Consider the following 19,261-nt stretch of genomic DNA (forward strand, 5'->3'; position numbering starts at 1 on the left):
CCTGATATAGCTTCATCTATATCACTGATAAACATAGGAAACAACGAGCGCAACACCGAACCCTGGGGGGACATCACTAATAACACCAGCCCATGAAGAGGAGTATCCATTGATTACCACTCGCTGTCTTCTCACATGAAACCATCCTTTTATCCATTGTAATAACCTGCCCTTAATCCATTTATACTTGCATGTACACCAATGCTAGGAGTATAGTTAATAAATTTGATGAGCTTAAAGTGCTAGTCAAGCCATCAAAGGCAGATAGTGTTGGGATAGCAGAGACGCGGTGTCACACAGATATAAGCAGTGCAGAATTGGAATTTGAGGAGTACAATGGGTACAGAAAGGATAAACAGGAAGGAAGGGAGGAGGGGTTATGCTGTTAGTTAAGAAACACATAAAATCAAAGGAAGTGCACCCAAAATTGATGTTGGTGGACAATGCAGTGTTGACTCTGTTTGGTGTGAAATAAGCACTGGCAAAGGAAAAATGAGAGTAGGTGTGAGTTATAGGTCTAATGAATCTGATGAGTATAATGAGCAATTGTGAAGAGAAATTGAGTGGGCCAGTAAATCAGAATGTCTTATAATGGGGGATTTTAATTTTCCAGATATTGACTGGAACTTGTGAGTTATAGGCCTAATGAATCTGATGAGTATAATAAGCAATTGTGAAGAGAAATTGATTGGGCCAGTAAATCAGAATGTCTTATAATGGGTGATTTTAACTTTTCAGATATTGACTGGAACTAGTGTGTTGGTCACTCGACACTAGCAAGACTTTTGTGGATTTATTGGATGACTGTTTACTACAGCAACATGCTTCAAGAGGCACCAGAGGGAGTAATACTCTTGATCTGATTATTAGTAGTGATTATTCATGCATTAAGAACCTGCAGATAAAGGAACCACTGGGTGACAGTGATCAAAATGTACTGATGTGGAAATTACTTAAAGAGATATAACTACCATCAAGGCTAAAGAAAAGGGCTTTTGCTTTCATAAAGGTGACTACAGGGGTCTCAGACAATTTTTAAATTCTGTACAGTGGGATCAACTTATGATGTTACCAACAGCAAATTCAAAATGGGAAGCATTCAAAGAATTAATTTTGGAGGCTACTAGGCTTTTTGTTCCAACTAAGAAATACTGTTCAAGCTTCAGGCCTAAATGTATGTCAGATGAATTAATGAGGCTCATGGCAGAGAAAAAGATTGTATGGGATGCATATAAAGTATCAGGTGACACAGAAGCCATAGGCTTCTGTGTCACCTGATATAAACTAATATAAACCTGTATAAACTAATCTGTAATCAAGTCACAAAGGAGGTTAGGCAGATGAAAGCAGATTACAAGAAATCTTTGGCAAAAGATTTGAAGAAAAACAGCAAAAAGTTCTTTACTTAAAACTCTGGAAGAAAAGGGATGAATCAGAATCAGATCACAAAGGAACTGAATGCCAAAAATAATTTTGATTTCATATACTTGGATTTCCGGAAAGCTTTTGATACTGTTGCACATGGAAGACTGCTGTACAAATTGGAGAGGTATGGAATTAAGGATAAGTTGCTACAATGGATAAACGGATGGTTGAGTGGGAGATGACAGGGAGTGGTAATCAATGGACACTGCTCTTTGTGGACAAATGTTGTTGGAGTTCCACAGGGTTCGGTGTTGGGCCCATTGTTGTTTTGTATATTTATCAATGATATTGATGAACATATATCAGGTTAAATGTCCAAGTTTGCAAATGATACAAAGGCTGGCAGGGTTGTTAACAACAGTAAAGACAGTATGCTACTCCAACTGGATCTAGATAAGTTGGGAAAATGGGCTGAGAAGTGGCAACTGAAGTTTAACATTGACAAATGCAAAGTACTGCATATGGGTAGTGATAACCAAAGGGAAATGTAACAACTCTGTGGTACTACACTCAGGGAAGTGTAAAGTGAAAAAGACCTGGGGGGTAATTGTGCAGTCAAATATGAAGTTCACTGAGCAGTGCAGATGGGCTGCAAGGGCAGGTCATGGAGTCTTGTCAATGATATATAGGAATTTTGCTAGCAGGAACAGATAGGTGATTATCCCATCATACAATGCAATGGTTAGACTGCAACAAGAGTATTGTGTAAAGGCTGGAGACCTCATTTTAGGAAGGATGTGGAGTTGCTAGAACGAGTACAAAGAAGGGTAATAAAATTAGTGAGGGGAACAAAGGGGTGCTCTTACCAAGAAAAACTTGAGTTCTGCAAATTGCAGCACCTGGAGAGTAGGCACCTGCGAGGTGATCTGATTAAGGTGTATAAGGTCTTCAATGGGTTGAGTAGCTGAATGCTGATGGGATTCTTCCTCTTGCTCAGACTAAGAACCTAAGGGGGCACAGTTTTAAATTGAGGAAAGATAGTTATAGAATAGATGTGTGGAAATTTGCCTTTAGCCAGTGGATAGTTGATTATTGGAACAGGCTTCCATCTTTTGTTGTGGTAGCTAATAGCCTAAATAAATTTAAGGATGAGCTGGACAGGATTTGGTATGAATGGACGGGCGAAATGGTAGCATTTTTTTTTTTTTTTTTTTTTGGCTGATGCTGCATAAGCTTGCTTTCATCCATTGCATGCCTCTACTAATGCTAATGAGTCCGGTGCTGGGGCCATTGATGTTTTGTGTATTCATCAATATCATTAATGAATACATAGTATTCATCAATATCATTAATGAATACTATGTAATGTATGCTACTGCAACAGGATATGGAAAAGGTAGGCAGATGGGCTGAGAAGTGGTAACTGAAGTTTAACACTGACAAATGCAAAGAACTCCATATGGGTAGCAGTAACCCAAGAGAGAAATGTACCAAATCTGTGGTAGTACACTCAGGGAAGTGAAAAGTGAAAAAGACCTGGAGGTAATTGTGCAGTCAAATATGAATTTTGCTAAGCAGTGCAGATGGGCTGCTAGGGCAGATCATGGAGTTTTGTCAATGATAAGTAGGAATTTTGCTAGCAGGGACAGGGAGGTGATAATCCCTGTTGTACAAGGCAATGGTCTGGCCACACCCAAAGTACTGTGTACAGGTCTGGAGGCCTCATTTTTAGGAAGGCTGTAGAGTTCCAAGGATGAGTACAAAAAAGGGCAACCAGATTGGTAAGGGGAACAAAGGGATGCTCTTACCAAAAAGACTCAAGTTCTGTGAATTGCAGTGACTGGAGAGTAGGCACCTGCAAGGTGATGTGATTGGGGTGTATAAGGTCTTGAATGGGTTGAGCAAGCTGAATGCTGACTGGGTTCTTCCTCTTGCTCAGATTAAGAACCTGAGGGGGTATAGATTCAAATTGAGGAAAGACAGTTGTAGAACAGATGTGCGGAAATTTGCCTTTAGCCAGCGGGTAGTTGGTTGGTGGAACAGACTTCCATCCCTTGTTGTGGAAGTTGATAGCCTAAATAAATTTAAAGCTCAGTTGGACAGGTATTTCGAACGAACGGAGGGGTAAAATGGAAGGATTTTCCTAACCAGAACCCCAATCACCAGATATCTCACCAACAAATTTGCAATCCACAAAGTGGACTGGAATCAGTTTGCGGATCACCTAGCCACAGCTATCAAAGCTAGACAACAGCAAATAGAGAAGGAAACTGATCCAGACATCCTGCAAAGAACAGACTAACATAAACATAGAGTCCAGCAGTGCAACCATAAAGAAGAAGAGACCCTCCCCAGGAATGGTCCCATGGTGGACCCGGGAACTGCAGATCCTTAGGAAGGAGGCTGCAAATAGAAGGAAACAATTCCAAAGAGCCGCAGGCCTTGGCCTGCAGGCTGAGGTGGAGGCCTTAAGACAATGCGATAGGGAGGCAAGAAATCTATACACAGACAAAATCCAAAAGAGTAAAAGAAAATCCTGGAGTTGCGTGTCTCCACAGCTGGAAACGCAGATCCTGGGGGGGGGGGCGGTATATACAAAGTAACCACGAACAAACTTCCCAGGGGAGGTCCTCACGACGACTCGAACTCCACAAGGCACTCTAACAACAACATGGGAGGAATCAGTCAAAAACCTCCTAAATGCAATACTGAAGGAACCAGTACAGCCATCCAGTGAACAACTCAAGTTGTGCAAAGAAACCGAAGAATACCTCACGGAACAGAGGGAACAACCATTTACAAGGGAGGAACTCCAAGAAGTGGCTGCCTGGATCAGGCCCAAAAGATGCCCCGGAAGAGATATGCTTGAACCTGAAATCATAAAGAAGGTTGCTGACCTAGAACCCCAACTTCTCTTAAGGTTGTACAATTGCTGACTGGAGGCTGGCTACTTCCCTATGGAGTGGAGAACAGCAAATGTCAAATTAATTCTCAAAGCCCCAAGAAAATTCCGGCACTCCTGGAATCATATCGACCCATAGTGCTCCTAACAGTTTTAAGTAAGCTATATGAACGGCTCCTTCATAGACGGATACAATACTACTACTCCACTGCCAACCTTGAGGCAAAAAACCAATTCGGACTCAAGCCAGGTCACTCGACTGTCGATGCGATGAGAAACCAATTGATATCAGTGAGTGACTGCCAACAAGTACTTTCTCGCTATTGCAGTGGATTTTGCCGGAGCATTCGACTCACTTCGGTGGCTGAGCATCCTGGGTAGGCTCAGAATGGCACAGGTCCCAAGCAACCTTTATAATAATATCAAAAGCTACCTCTCACACTGAAAAATAGAACTGAAAGTACCATACCAACAGATCAGCAGGAGCGTCCCTTGGGGGATGTCCCCCAGGGGTCCGTGCTCAGACCACTGCAGTGGAATATAGTATTTGATGATTTTCGGAACACTGGCCTTGCGGAGGTGGTAACTCAAGCATTTGCAGATGATTTAATTCTCACTGTGACAGCAGATAATAGGGCACAACTTGAGACTCGAGCAAATCAAGCTCTGTATACTCTATAGCGGTGGGCTATCGAGAACTTTCTACAGACCTTGCCTGCCAAAATGACTTCCATCTTGCTTAAGGGAACATTGGACATTGGATTTTGCCGGGGCGTTCGACTCACTTTGGTGGCCGAGCATCCTGGGCAGGCTCAGAATGGCACAGGTCCCAAGCAACCTCTACAATAATATCAAAAGCTACCTCTCACACCAAAAAATAGAACTGAAAGTACCATACCAACAGATCAGCAGGAACATCCACAGGGGATGCCCCCAGGGTTCTGTGCTTGGACCACTACTGTGGAATATAGTATTTGATGATTTTCTGAACACTAGTCTTGCAAAGGTGGTAATCCAAGCATTTGCAGATGATTTAATTCTCACTGTGACAGCAGATAATAGGGCACAACTTGAGACTCAAGCAAATCAAGCTCTGTATACTCTATAGCGGTGGGCTACAGAGAACTTTCTACAGATTTTGCCTGCCAAAACGACTTCCATCTTGCTTAAGGGAACATTGGACACTGGATTTTGCCGAGGCATTCGACTCACTTTTGTGGGTCGAACGTCAAGACGACAACTGTTCGTGTGGCCACCGCAAATTAAAATAAATCGCACTACAATCAAATTTGCCCAACAAATGAAATACCTCTGGATCATTTTTGACAGCAAGCTTACATTCCAACCGCATCTCAGGCAACTCATGACCAAGATTAGGAACTACTCGGGCCTGATTGCACAAGTCTCATGCAGGGACTGGGGACTGAGTAAACAAACCATGTTGTGTACTACAAGACCACTTTTCTCCCGGCGATCACATGCAGTGCACCAATACGGTACCATAGAGCCAGACTGACTACCAACAAAAGAATACTGGACTCGACACAACGAACAATATTGCTCAAAACAACCAGAGCACGGAGGCACTCCAGGTTCTTACTGGATCCTTACCACTAGATCTCGAAGTGGTCAGATGCGGACTAGCATACTACGTATCAAAAGGAATCTCTGTAACCTACTCAGGCTTTACGATTGAACCCACAAACAACATAAAAATGGAAAAGGCTTGGCTCTTGGCACACTTAAAACAAGAATGGCAAAACAGGTGGACAGACTCAACCAAAGGGGAGGAGGTGACATGACACTTCATACCTGATGTAGACAGGGTTTTCCTGAAACTACCTGTATGGATCCACCCAGGCCTATATGCCACCTACTTATTGATGGGTCACAGCCCCTTCAACAAGAAACTAACATCTCTGGGCCTCCTTCAAGACCCCAACTGTTCATGTGGCGAACCGGAAAGCTGGACCCACCTCATGCACGAATGTACAAACTACGAGGAGTGACGTGGAAACCTAATAACAAGATTTACCTACCTGCCGCGAGGCCGGGAGCATCATTTCTTGGACACAAGCGAAGAATATAAGAACCTCACCAGATTCACACAGGAACGCTTTGCCAGAAGAAGAACCTGTTCTGCGATCAGGAACTAAGGGCACAGTATGCCTTGTAGCAGACATTAAACTTCAACAACTGGACTATGAACAAATACACCAGCGCTGAAACCCAAATTGTCTGACCCAACCAACCTACTTGAATAGGACACAAACACCATAGAAACGATGGGCTCACTGGATGGAAAAGGCACAGGACCACCCTCCCTGATGACAGAAACAGGATCAACGGACCAGACCCCTCCGGGATGCAAAAGAGACACTCTATGAGACTCTACCCTGGTTGGGTATATAACCCATAAATGTGACTGACCTCAATCTACCTGGATGGACACATGGCCCATGAATGACATGGGGGCACTGGTTCCAACTGCTTCATTGGACCCATATCTTTTCCCCACCTTGAAGAGCAGATTTGCTGCCAGTGCGCCAATTGGTGACTGAGCTGGGCACTCTTTCCTGGATTTCTTTCCACTCCACTTCCCTGGCAGGGGGGGAGATGACTGTCCTCTTGTCTCCTCCCCTCCTCGCCACCCCCATTTTTCCTTCTGGTGGGGCATGGGCATGCTCCACTGACACCTATTGGGATCGCCTTCCCTGTTGAATCCATATTTCTGTCTCTCTCCCCCAGTCTTTAGTCTCCCTCCCCTACTCTATCTGTACACAAGCAATTGCCTTACACGTCCAAATTTAATCATGTCCAAATTACTGTTTGCCAATAGTTTCGGCGTTTCAAATCCTAGCGCTCTTACCCCCCCCCCCCACACACGCATAAGAACTACCTTTTTTTTTTTTTTTTTTTTTTAAAGGTCCTAGCCACTGAAATCTCAGGAAATTAGGTGGCAGGACCTGCCAGAGTAAATAATTATAATGCTGGTATACCTGGCCTGCCTCCACGGGGGCTGAGCACGGACAATGTTAGGCCTCAGCAGGGGTCCAGCGACTAAATGGCCAGAAGAACAATGGTACATAACACTATATGTTTACAATATCCACACACACTTTTAAATCTCTGGCCTTTCCAGTGAACTAGCACACCTACAGTGAAAGCAACGCGGAGATGGGGGAAAACCCTGGTGCCGTTTGACACTAAATACATTCTACCTAAAGGGTGTACCTGGTCATCACTGCTGACCAGGTACACCCTTTCGCAGCAACGGTCGTCTCCTCTGGCTGTGCCATCCTTCAGCAGGATAATGCACCATGCCACACTGCCAGGATTGTTCAAGACTGGTTCGTGGAACATGAGGAAGACTTCCAGGTATTGCCCTGGCCTCCAAATTCCCCAGGCATCAATCCCAACGAGCATCTGTGGTTTGTGTTGGAACAGCAACTCCGATCTGTGGTGTCTCAACCACGTACCTTACAGGAGTTAAAGTATCTGCTGGTTACATGTTGGTACCAGATACCACAAGACACGTTTAGAAATCTTGTTGCATTCATGCCTCGCTGGGTACAAGCTGTTTTGGCTGCACGTGGAGGACCAACATCATATTAAGTAGGTGATCATAATGTTTTGGCTCACTGGTGTCTTTATTACAAAAACATTATATTAAACGTGTAAATAATAACAACAAACTATTTTATAAATTATTATTTTATTAAAATATATTCAGTATATTTTTTTATTCATTACATATATGTGATATGTTGTATGAAATAAAAGTAGTACCTATACAATTATGAAAATAAATATGTGAAACAAAATGAACTGCAAAATTAATACATAAACAATGAATTATAGATATAAAAGTTAATATTTTTAAAAACATTGAATAAATACTTAAGTTTTAAGTTGTATAATGTATATCACAGCATTACTTTTCTAAAAATGCACCACAATACCAGATTTCGGTATCAGGTGGGTACAATGTACCTTCTGACCCTATGCCACTGAACAGTAGTAATCTTTATTGCATGGAAAGTAATCCATTACAGTGTGGGTAGTGGAGAATGTTTTCTGCTTCAAATGAATGAAAAGTACTTGTCAATATTCCATCTGGAAATAATCTCAAGTGGTGTGAAGACAGTAACAATAAGTGTTTTATTTTAAAAAGTCCCTTGCAATAAAATCAAACAGGAAGTTATCCTTTACATTACTGGAAATCAGGGCCAGTGCTAGGGGTGTGCAAGTGCTGCACTGTGCTTTTATTTTATTAACATGCGGCAAGTGAGGCACTTGCCACAAGTTAATAAAATATTCTTTACATTTAATATTCAATATCAAATTTCTACTTTCTCTCTACCCCAAATACAAAATATCTTTTCTTATTTATTGTACTGTTAGGTTTTCTATCTACATTTGTACAGTGATAAGTACAGTCGGTGCATTTTTTGGGACGGTACACAATGGTACGGCTCCTTTACTAACAATGAGAAAGTGACATTTGGATGCAGTACATTTTGAAATTTGTAATGTACAGTAAATTTTTTTCACATGTTTACCTACTATTCAAATAAGCTTATAGTTATTTAACTAAATTTGCATTTTTACTGTCTATTGTTAAGATATTTGCTATATAACACTTTATAACCATTTTTAGAATTTTAAATTACTCAAAGGACCTCTAAGCAACTTCTTTTATGCATTGCTTTTATCCATTGCTAAACTATTTCAAAAATATATTAAAAAATAGAATTATGAATGTATATGAATTAAAAAAATAACAGTAGTAATAATTACAGTAACTTACTAGCTGCTCCAATTCCTATTAATGTTGATACAAAGTACAAAACCCATGTCACTGGATAAAGAAAATTGGAAATGAAGATTCTAAAAATAAAAAATTAATTAAGATAAATTATAAATAAATGTTATTTCATACCAAACAGGTTACTAGTGCCTCAAATGTTTGTAATTGAGACACCAGCAGCAATTCTATGAAATAAAACACTATTCTCTATTTATAACTAGAGAACTAAATAAATGGAAATTTTAATGAAATAAGGTGGAGCAGTGGTCACTAAATAGTAATCCTCAGAATTATGCCCACTTCTGCCTTTAAAAAAGATGCGATCTCACGAACGGTATTTGCAATTCTTATTATAAAATTATCTCGTTATTCAAAAAAGTATAATTGAAAATGCTATGAAAACAAAATTACAGTAATGAAATAAATAGTTTCCATAATCCCATTCTATTTGAAAAAAAAAAAAAAAATTTTTTTTTTTGTAGAATTGATAGTGTAGTTAGTTTTTGGTGGTGACAGTTTTGAATGGGATTATTCGAAACTATCACCATCCCCCCAAAAAAAATCTAGCCTACTTCCAGAAAGCCAGACAAGCCAACCAAACAGACAATTCGGGTATGGAGATTGCCTGCAAAACACTTCCTGTCAGAATGAATCATCCTAAGTGTATCTCTTTAGTGGAGGCAGTCTGGTGGTCTAGGTTGTTTCAGCTGATTGAGAGTCACTGGAAGCAGTGTCTGAATCCATGAAGTCAATGACCTTGAACAATTACCATTACCTACACTGTGGAAGTACAGGTCGACCATCACTAATCCGGCAGCGTTGGGACCTGTGGGGTGCCGGATTAGTGACTTTGCCGGATCACTGGTGGTTATTTTAGCACATACAGTTTACCCAACAGCTAACCACCTCATCCTACTCCTACCTTTAACATGTTGACTGCCAAGCTAGTTTAAGAAAAAATTCCCCAGGGGCCAAAAAATATTTAGAAAGTAATTTGATTAGCAATTCTAAAATAAATATTGTAATGTCAGTGTTGTCGCTTTTTTGCTTAAAAAAAAAAAAAAAAAAAAAAAAAGTGGTTTTTTTTTTATGTCGCATATATGTGGCCGACGTGGCCCAGTAGGTTAAATTAGAAGCTGTGTCGGCCACACACATATGATGCTATTACAGCATACATATAAAGGTCGTTTGTGATTAGTTTATTGCGAGCACTGCAATAAAACTAATGGCAATAAAATAAACTCTCAAATGTCCCAATAAGTTTGTCAGTATTGTTAGAGATTTTGTGAAAACAAGTTCGTCAGCAGGCTATATATATATATCCATCATATTGTGTTGTGTTTTTCCGCAAGTTTGTACAAGTGTTGTAAAAAAAAGAAAAAAAAATCTAAAAAGGAATGGCTAAAAGAAAATTACTAAAATAAGAGGAACTGAGAGAAATTGCTGGAATTTACAATTAAGCAGAGTTAAATTTCTCACAGACACACCGCTGTCGAGTTTTTCAGAAGTTCAACTTTATCTGTTATGGACAATATACGGTGTTTGCACTTTACACCACAAGAGGAACTTCCTTTATGCATTGGAACCATGGCTGGGGCTAAATGTGAGCAGGTTATAATAATAAATCCAGAAAAGCAAGCGGGAATGGCTTGTCAGTGTTTACGAGTTCAAGCCAACAGCTTATGCAACCAACACCACCAAAACAGTAATGGCAGGTCAGTGCACCAACCGTGAAAATTTGAAATTACGTTCGCGGGAAATTATGTCCGAATTAGCACTGGAACTGGATTACCGGTGGCCGGATTAGTGAGGGTCAACCTATACTATGAAAACAAGTCACATGTCACTATCAGCAGGCCAACACTCTATATCACAGAGTGAAGATCCTACACACCATGTAGGAGTAAAGTGTATTTAGGGTCATACGGCACCAGGGGTTTCCCCCATCTCCGCGTACCATGTAGGAGTAAAAGTGTAAAGTGTAAAGTGTATTTGTGTCTAGCGGCACCGGAGGTTTCCCCCAACTCCACGTTGCTTTCATTGTAAGTGTAACAGTTCACTGTAAAGGCCAGAGATTTAAAAGTGTATGGATTTTGTAAGTGTAGTGTTGGTATTGTTGTTCTTCTGGCCATTTAGCCGCTAGACCCCTGCTGGGGCCCAACGTTGTCCACACTTAGCCTCGTGGAGGCAGACCAGGTGCCCAGTAGTTGATATTTTACTCTGGCAGGTCCTGCCACCTAGTTTCCTGAGATTTCAGTGGCTAGGGCCTTAAAAAAAAAAAAAATAAATAAATAAATAAAAAATTATTTATAATAATCGCTGAAAAAGGTTTAAGCCGAAAGAGTTTTGCGTGCGCGGTTTGAATTTGGACATATTTTAATTTTTAACATTGTGTGGGACGTTCGCTGGTGTATAGACAGAGTAGGAGAGGGAGACTAAAGACTGGGGGGAAAAGCCAGAAGTATGGGGACAATAGAGTAGGTGTCCCCAAAAGCAGTGGGGCAGGCCCATGCCCCACCAGAGGTAGAGAAGCGGGGAGTGGCGGGGGGACAGGAAACCGTCTCCCCCCCTGCCTGGGGATTGGGAATTAAAGGTGAATAGGACTAGGGAGTCCTATTCAGACTGCCATATGGCGTAATGCAAGTAGTTCCTGCATTTATGTCCAGTCCGGGCTTTTTGTCACTTGGTTTGTTTGGTTTTGCAGTGTCTGACCAGGTTCCTTGTCACTTTGCTATTTTCTTGATCTTTGTAGGGTCCTGTTGGGTCCTTTGATCCATTTATGGCTCACTTTGGTCGGGGTTGTCTTCTTCCATGCTCATTTTGATTTCCTCTTACTCTTTGCAGTCTTGTGGAGTGGTCGATTTTCTTCGAGCATTCCACAATGAATGAATTTACTTTCATTCATTGTGGATGGCAATTTCCGTTCTTCTTCGGTCGAAGACTTCTCGTGCAAATTGGCTGAAAGCCGCGTAGTCGTCTTCTGTGTCCAAGACATGGTGTTCTTTATTTTTTGGTATGTACTGTATTTTAGTTATTAGCAGGCTTCTGTGTTCCTCATAGCACTCACAGTCATGCATTATATGATGCCATGTTTCAGGCTCACCACAGGTGCAAGTTAGCTCCTCCGTTATACCCAGCATGTTCAATTTTGCCTTGAATAGGCCATGGCCCGTTAGTAAGTACGTTGCATTTAACCCCGGGTTAAACCATGGGAGGGGTGGCTTTTGGATACGTCTTGGCAACCAGTGGTATGAATCTCTTCGTCACTTCGCCTTTGTTTGATGCTGTCCATCTGCCCTGCCACAGCTGTAGCAGGTGAGCCACGATTCTATGCTTTTCAGCTTTGTGGTTGTTGTTTGGTTCTAGGGTGAGTCCATAGATGGTAGTGGGTGTTCCCTTAGACAGATGGTACATGAGCCTGCAGCGAGTCACCTCCAGGTCCAGTGGGAAGACTCCTGTCAAGACCTGGAGGGCGTGCATGCTCACTGTTCTGCATGCACGAGAGATGATGAGCATAATGCTACGCTGGATTGTGTCCAGGTGTCTTTTATTTACTACTGTTCCTGCTTTTTTGTACCATATCGGGGATCCGTAGGTAATGGCTGGGATGAAAATTGCTTTGTAATACAGGGACAGGGTTTTTCTGTTTAATCCCCAGTCCCTGCGTGAGACTCTCGCTATTAATGCTGCGTAATTCCTTAGTTTTTCTTTCAGGTGGATGATCTGGATAGCTGAGTCCAGAACACGACTTACCAAACACTTAGGAGATGAAGACTGCTGAAGTGGGCTGTGGCCAAAAGGGCCTTCTTCTGAACCACACCTGGTGACTGCTTTGAGGAGAGAATGGAAGAAAATTAGGTGTTGCCTGAATTTGCCTCCATCTGGTAGAAAGTGTTCATCAACACTTTCTACAAAAATGTTAGTATAAAGTGTACACTAAGAGGGTTGAGGATAATATATACGCAAAAGGGAACATTTATATATAGCATTAGTTGAGGCATATGATGCAAGAAAGCAAACTTATACAGCTGATGCTGTATAAGTTTGCTTTCTTGCATCAGCTGTATAAAAAAATTCCCGTTTTTCCCATCCGGTCACTCCAAATGTTTCAGTTCAGCCTTATATTTATTTAAACTATCAACTTCCACAACAGCAGATGGAAATCTGTTCCAGCAATGAACTTACTGCTTGCTAAAGGCGAACTTCACACTTCTATCCTACAAGTGTCTTTCCTCAATTTGAATCTATGCCCCCACAGGTTCTTAATCTTAGGGAACGCAAGTATCCCATCAGCACTGAGCCTACTCAAACCATTCAAGGCCTTATACACCTCAATCAGATCGCAGGTGCTTAGTCTCCAGATGCTGCAACTTGCAGACTAAAGCCTTCCTTCGTAAGTGCACTGCTTGTTCCTCACACCCTTCTCTGTACTTGTTCTAGTAACTCTACATCCTCCTAAAATGAGGCCTCCAGACCTGTATGCAGAACTCAAGATGAACTGACTTTTGCCTTATAAAAAGAGATAATCACCACCTTGTCTCTGCTAGCAAAATTCCTATATATCATTGACAAAACTCCATGACCTGCTCTGCCAGCCCGTCTGCACTGCTCAGAGAACTTCATATCTGACTGCACAATTAACCCCAGATCTTTTTCATTCTCCATCCCCCAAGTGTAGTACCACACAGTTGGTACATTTCTCTTGAGCTACTGCTACCCACATGCAGTACTTTACAACTGTCAATGTTAAACTTCAGTTGCCACTTCTCAGCCCGTGTGCCTAACTTTGCTACTGCAACAGGATCAACAAAAGTCTCCAATGTTGTTAATAACCCTGCCAACCTTTGTATCCTCTGCAAACTTGGACATTAAGCCTGATATTCCTTCATCAATATCACTGATAAATACAGAAAACAGCAATGGGCCCAGCATCGAACCCTGGGGGACTCCATTAATAACATTAGTCCACGAAGAGCAGTGTTCATTTATTACCGCTCTCTGCCATCTCCCACTCAACCATCCCTTTATCCATTGCAGAAACCTGCCCTTAATACCATACTGCTCCAATTTCTACGTTTTCCATGTGCAACAGTATCAAATGATTTCCTGAAATCCAAGTACAGGTAGTTCTCGACTTTCCGAGTTAATTCGTTCCTAGTGCACACTCAAAAGTGGGAATTTATTTCCTATAGACATAAGGTTAAAAATAGGGGTTACGTTCTCAACAATGAAATTAGTTAGCTAATTAGTTTATGTTTAAACAATGATTGATTTATCCAAAGAAATGAAAACTTAGCCTGTAAAATCAAGCAAATTATAATAATAGAGAAATTATTTACGAATTACAAAGGTCAAAGAATGTTCATTCTTCATCATCATCATCAGCTAAATGCACACTCGTTGATCATTCATTATTGGCTAGGCACTGGTTGGTTTGCTGCACAAGGAATCGGCTTCTTTAGAAATGCTTCAAGAGGTGTTTGTTTCCAAGATAATCTTCTCTTTAAATTATAAATTTCACAATTGCATGCATAAGCATTTTCGGCACACATAATTTTTTTTTTTTTTTCATCAAAACCCCAAACACGAGAGGTATTAGAATCTATACTACTTAGTACTGTGCATGAGTTGGAGGTTGAGAAGATGAAAGAAGATATTTGTTGACATTAGACTTGAATTCCTGTAAACTGTAATTTTCAGGAAATACGTATGAAGGAAGGTTTTTCCAGAAAACGGCAAATAAATGAATAAACGAGGAAGATGAAAAGTTGGATCTGTCAGTGTGAAGTCGGACAGTAAATGGATTTTGGCTGGTAGCGGCATGTATTTGGAGTGTTTTGAAAGAGAGAGAGAGTGGGAATTATAGAAGCCAATTCAGAAGAACAGTACCCATGGAAGCATCTGCAGAAAGGTTTCTCAAAATGGAAAGAAGAACGGAATGTGCTATCATTGGCAAAACTATGGATAGGATTTCCAGTCAAAGGAAGAAGGTCATAATTATATACAAGGGGAAAAGTGTGGGGGGAAAGAACTGAACCTTGGGGGACACTGGCATTAGTGGAGAAGTTAGAAGACAGAGAGCCATCCAACATCACCCTCAGTGAGCGATCAGAGAGAAAACTGGATAACCAATTACAAAAAACAGTTGACAAACCATAAGATGAAAACTTGTTTAGAAGACCTTTATGCTAAACATGATCGAAAACCTTTGAGATGTCAAGAGCAACTGCTTGTGTTTCACCGAACCTTTCCACTGAATTAGTCCATAAATGGGTAACATAAGCCAGAATATCACCAGTGGATCAACACTGACGAATCCATACTGGTGATCGTTGATCAGACGGAAGGTTTCTAGGTAGTTTAAGAGTTGGCGGTTAATTGATTTCTCCATTACTTCAGAAAGAGTAGAAGTAGGTGGTTTATTTTGAATTTAGATAGCGCAATTTCAAAAGTAAATAATACCTCGTGTCTGTAGATTAACCATTCGTAACTTGCCGCCATTGTTATACGACACAACGTTTGCTAGCGTAAGGTGTAACGGAAAAATAGATAGCGAGTATAGTAGTATCATTTAATCAGTAAAATTTACTAATCTTATTAAATTTCATTGTCAATTGAATTGTACTTTTTTAACTAAATAAACATGAGCGACCTGGTTATTACAAACGTAACATTATAAATTAATACATATAAGTTGACAGGGGATAAGAAAGTCATATAATGTAACTCGGAGATGATATTCGATACCGAAATACATATATATATAGTGTTATAACTGCATTGGGATATAGGTTTAGGGTTATATTTTGTATTGGAATTTTATTGAACTTGAATAGAAATAATGACTCAGACCAGAGCAGCAAAGCAAAAGGAAGCATAGTGGAAGTGCTATGACTCAGGGGAGAACTGAGGGGAGGTCGGTTGTCCTCTGAATCAGTCTATTGAAATGCACTGCTTGTTTGATGTTTGTGGAGCAATCAGGAATGGGACATGATATTGCCAAGGGTTATGTCTTTGTGTGTGCACGATGTAAGGAGAACGAGGAAATCAGGCACCAACCAGGCATTGTTATGGGTTTATATGAGAGATTGAAGGACAGGGTGAATGCCCTTGAAGGATTTAAATTGAGGGGGCCATCAAGCTCTCAGCTGCCCATATCAATGCCAGAGCTTGCACTTGAACATCACGCAACACAGCGGCAACTCCCAAGGCAGAATGCACTGGTCCCAAAGGAACTAGTTTTTGTAGGCAACTCTATTGTCAGGGAAACCGGGAAATGTCTGCCAGGGGCAAAGGTTGATGACATTGTAGGGCAGATACCATCCTTTCAGGGGACAAAGGGTGATATTAAGAGTAGGAGACCGGCAGAATTACGTAACAAGTACAAGACAATGCTGAAAAAAGCCATGTGTTAGGGTTGAATTTGAAAGTGTCTGCAATTCTGCCAAACACGATAGGAGGGAGTATATGATGAGAGCCATCTCAATCAATTCTGCCTTGGAGAGTTTGTGCAAGGCTCAAGGGGTAGAATTTTTCTCAGCCTGGTCTTGCTTGTTAACAGGAGAGACTGCTTCTACATGGATGGGATACACTTAAATAGAAAGGGTGCAAGGATATTTGCTGATGCTATTGAGGCAGAGTTAGTTGGGTCGGAAAACAGCTTGGTGGGATACATAGACTAATAGATTAACGGTACCTGCTGGCAGAGGTAAAAGTGATTCTTGCACTACTTCTATTGAAATGCAATTGAGCAGCAGCCTGGAAAGCAAGGCAATAGGAATTTCCAGGACTGCTGGGAGTCATAGTGGAACAAGAAAAAACATGGGCTGTGTTAGGGTAGCTAAGAATAGGAACAGGTGCATGTATACTTGCATGCACACCAATGCTAGGAGTATAGTTAATAAATTCAATGAGCTTGAAGTACTAGTCAAGACATCAAAGGCAGATATTGTTGGGATATCAGAGACATGGTGTCACACAGACATATGCAGTGCAAAACTGGAATTGGGGGAGTACAATGTGTACAAAAAGGATAGACAGAACAAGAAGGGTGGAAGGAGGGGTTATGCTGTTAGTTAAGAAACACCTAAAATCTAAGCAAGTGCATCCAACTGATGTGGGTGGACAATGGAATGCTGAGTCTGTTTGGTGTGACGTAAGCACTGGAAAATGAAAAATGAGCAGGTGTGTGTTATAAGCCTAATGGATCTGATGAGTGTAATGAGCAATTGTGCAGAGAAATGGAGTGGGCCAGGAAATTAGTGTCTTATAATGGGGGATTTTAATTTTCCGGATATTGACTGGAATTTGTGGGTTGGTAACTCACACACTAGCAAGGCATTTGTGGATTTATTGGATGATTGTTTTCTACAGCAGCATGTTCGGGAGGCAACTAGAGGGAGCAATATTCTTTACCTGATTATTATCAGTAGTGATCACAGGGTGCTGAAGTGGAATTTACTCAAAGAGTGATCACAGAGTGATGGCAGTGATCACAGGTTGCTGAAGTGGAATTTACTCAAAGAGGTAACTACCATCAAGGATAAAGGGAAGGGTTTTTGCTTTCGTAAAGGTGACTATGGTGGTCTGAGACAGTATTTAAATTCTATACGGTGGAACCAACTGATGATGTTACCAACAGCAAATTCAAAATGGGAAGCATTCAAAGAATTAATCTTGGAATCTACTAGGCTTTTCATACGGACAAAGAAATATTTTTCAAGAATTAAGCCTAAATAGAGGTCAGATGAACAAATTAGACATATGGCAGAGAAGAAAAATGCATGAGATACACATAAATTAACATGTGACACAGTAGCCTATGATAGATATAGCTAGTCTGTAACCAAGTTACAAAGGAGGTTAGGCAGGCGAAGGAAGATTACGAGAAATGTTTGGCAAAGGATGCAAAGAAAAACAGCAAAGAGTTCTTTACTTGTGTAAATTCTACAAGGGAGATGAATCAGATTGGTCTACTTGATATCGATGGTTCCACTGTTGATGATCCTGCTCAGATAGCTAACAAACTAAATGAATATTTTGATTGACATTCACATATGAATGTCATGTGTGAATAATGTGTGTCATGTATAAGGGATGCAGAACTGGAATTTGGGAAGTACAACGTCTACAGAAAGGATAGACAGGATAGGAAGGGGGGAGGAGTTATGCTATTAGTTAAGAAACACATAAAAACCAAGGAAGTGAAGCCAGTCGACATCGCTGGACAGTGCAGTGTTGAGTCAGTTTGGTGTGACATAAGCATTGGGAGATCAAAATTGAGAGTAGGAGTGTGCTATAGGCCTAATGACTCTGATGAGTATAATAAGAAACTGTACAGGGAAATAAAGTTGGCCAGTAAATCAGAGAGTCTTATAATGGGAGATTTTAATTTCCCAGATATTGACTGGAATTTGGAGGCTGGTCATTCACACACTAGCAGGGCTTTTGTGGATTTATTGGATGATTGTTTTCTACATCAACATGTTCGGGAGGCAACTAGAGGGAGTAATACTCTTGATTTGATTATCAGCAGTGATTCTTCATGCATTAAGAATCTGCAAATAAATGAACCACTAGGTGGCAGTGATCACAGTGTGCTGAAGTGGGATTTACTCAAAGAGGTAACTACCATTAGGGGTAAAGGGAAGGGTTATTGCTTCCGTAAAGGCGACTACGATGGACTGAGACAGTATTTAAATTCTATACAGTGGAACCAACTGATGATGTTACCAACAGCAAATTCAAAATGGGAAGCATTCAAAGAACTTATCTTGGAAGCTACTAGGCTTTACATACCAACTAAGAAATATTGTTCACGGTTTAGGCCAAAATGGATGTCAGATGAACTAATGAGGCATATGGCAGAGAAGAAAATGCATGGGATACTTACAAATTAACACATGACACAGAAGCCTATGATAGATACAAGTTGATATGCAACCAAGTTAGAAAGGAGGTTAGGTAGGCGAAGGCAGATTACGAGAAATCCTTGGCAAGGGATGCAAAGAAAAACAGCAAAGAGTTCTTTACTTATATAAACTCTAGAAGGAAGAGGATGAATCAGATTGGTCCACTTGATATTGATGGGTCAACTGTTGATGATCCTGCTCAGGTAGCTAACAGACTAAATGAATATTTTGCATAGACATTCACACATGAGGAGTTATTCGGCGAGGGGAATG

At 40.9% G+C, this 19,261-nt stretch overlaps 1 protein-coding gene across 1 annotated transcript in view; it reads right to left on the minus strand.

Moving 5' to 3' along the window:
* The window catches only part of LOC150083166 (FERRY endosomal RAB5 effector complex subunit 3-like), a 1,535,539-nt gene that overhangs the window by 550,464 nt on the left and 965,814 nt on the right, over positions 1-19,261 (minus strand). Inside the window, exon 15 of the mRNA XM_090378412.1 lies at positions 9,078-9,157. Within this exon, the coding sequence (XP_090234538.1) occupies positions 9,078-9,157 (80 nt within the window). The remainder of the gene's footprint in view (positions 1-9,077; positions 9,158-19,261) is intronic.

Source organism: Mastigoproctus giganteus, chromosome 7 (assembly GCF_048544385.1).
Source record: "Mastigoproctus giganteus isolate SK-2022 chromosome 7, ASM4854438v1, whole genome shotgun sequence".
NCBI lineage: Eukaryota > Metazoa > Arthropoda > Arachnida > Uropygi > Thelyphonidae > Mastigoproctus > Mastigoproctus giganteus.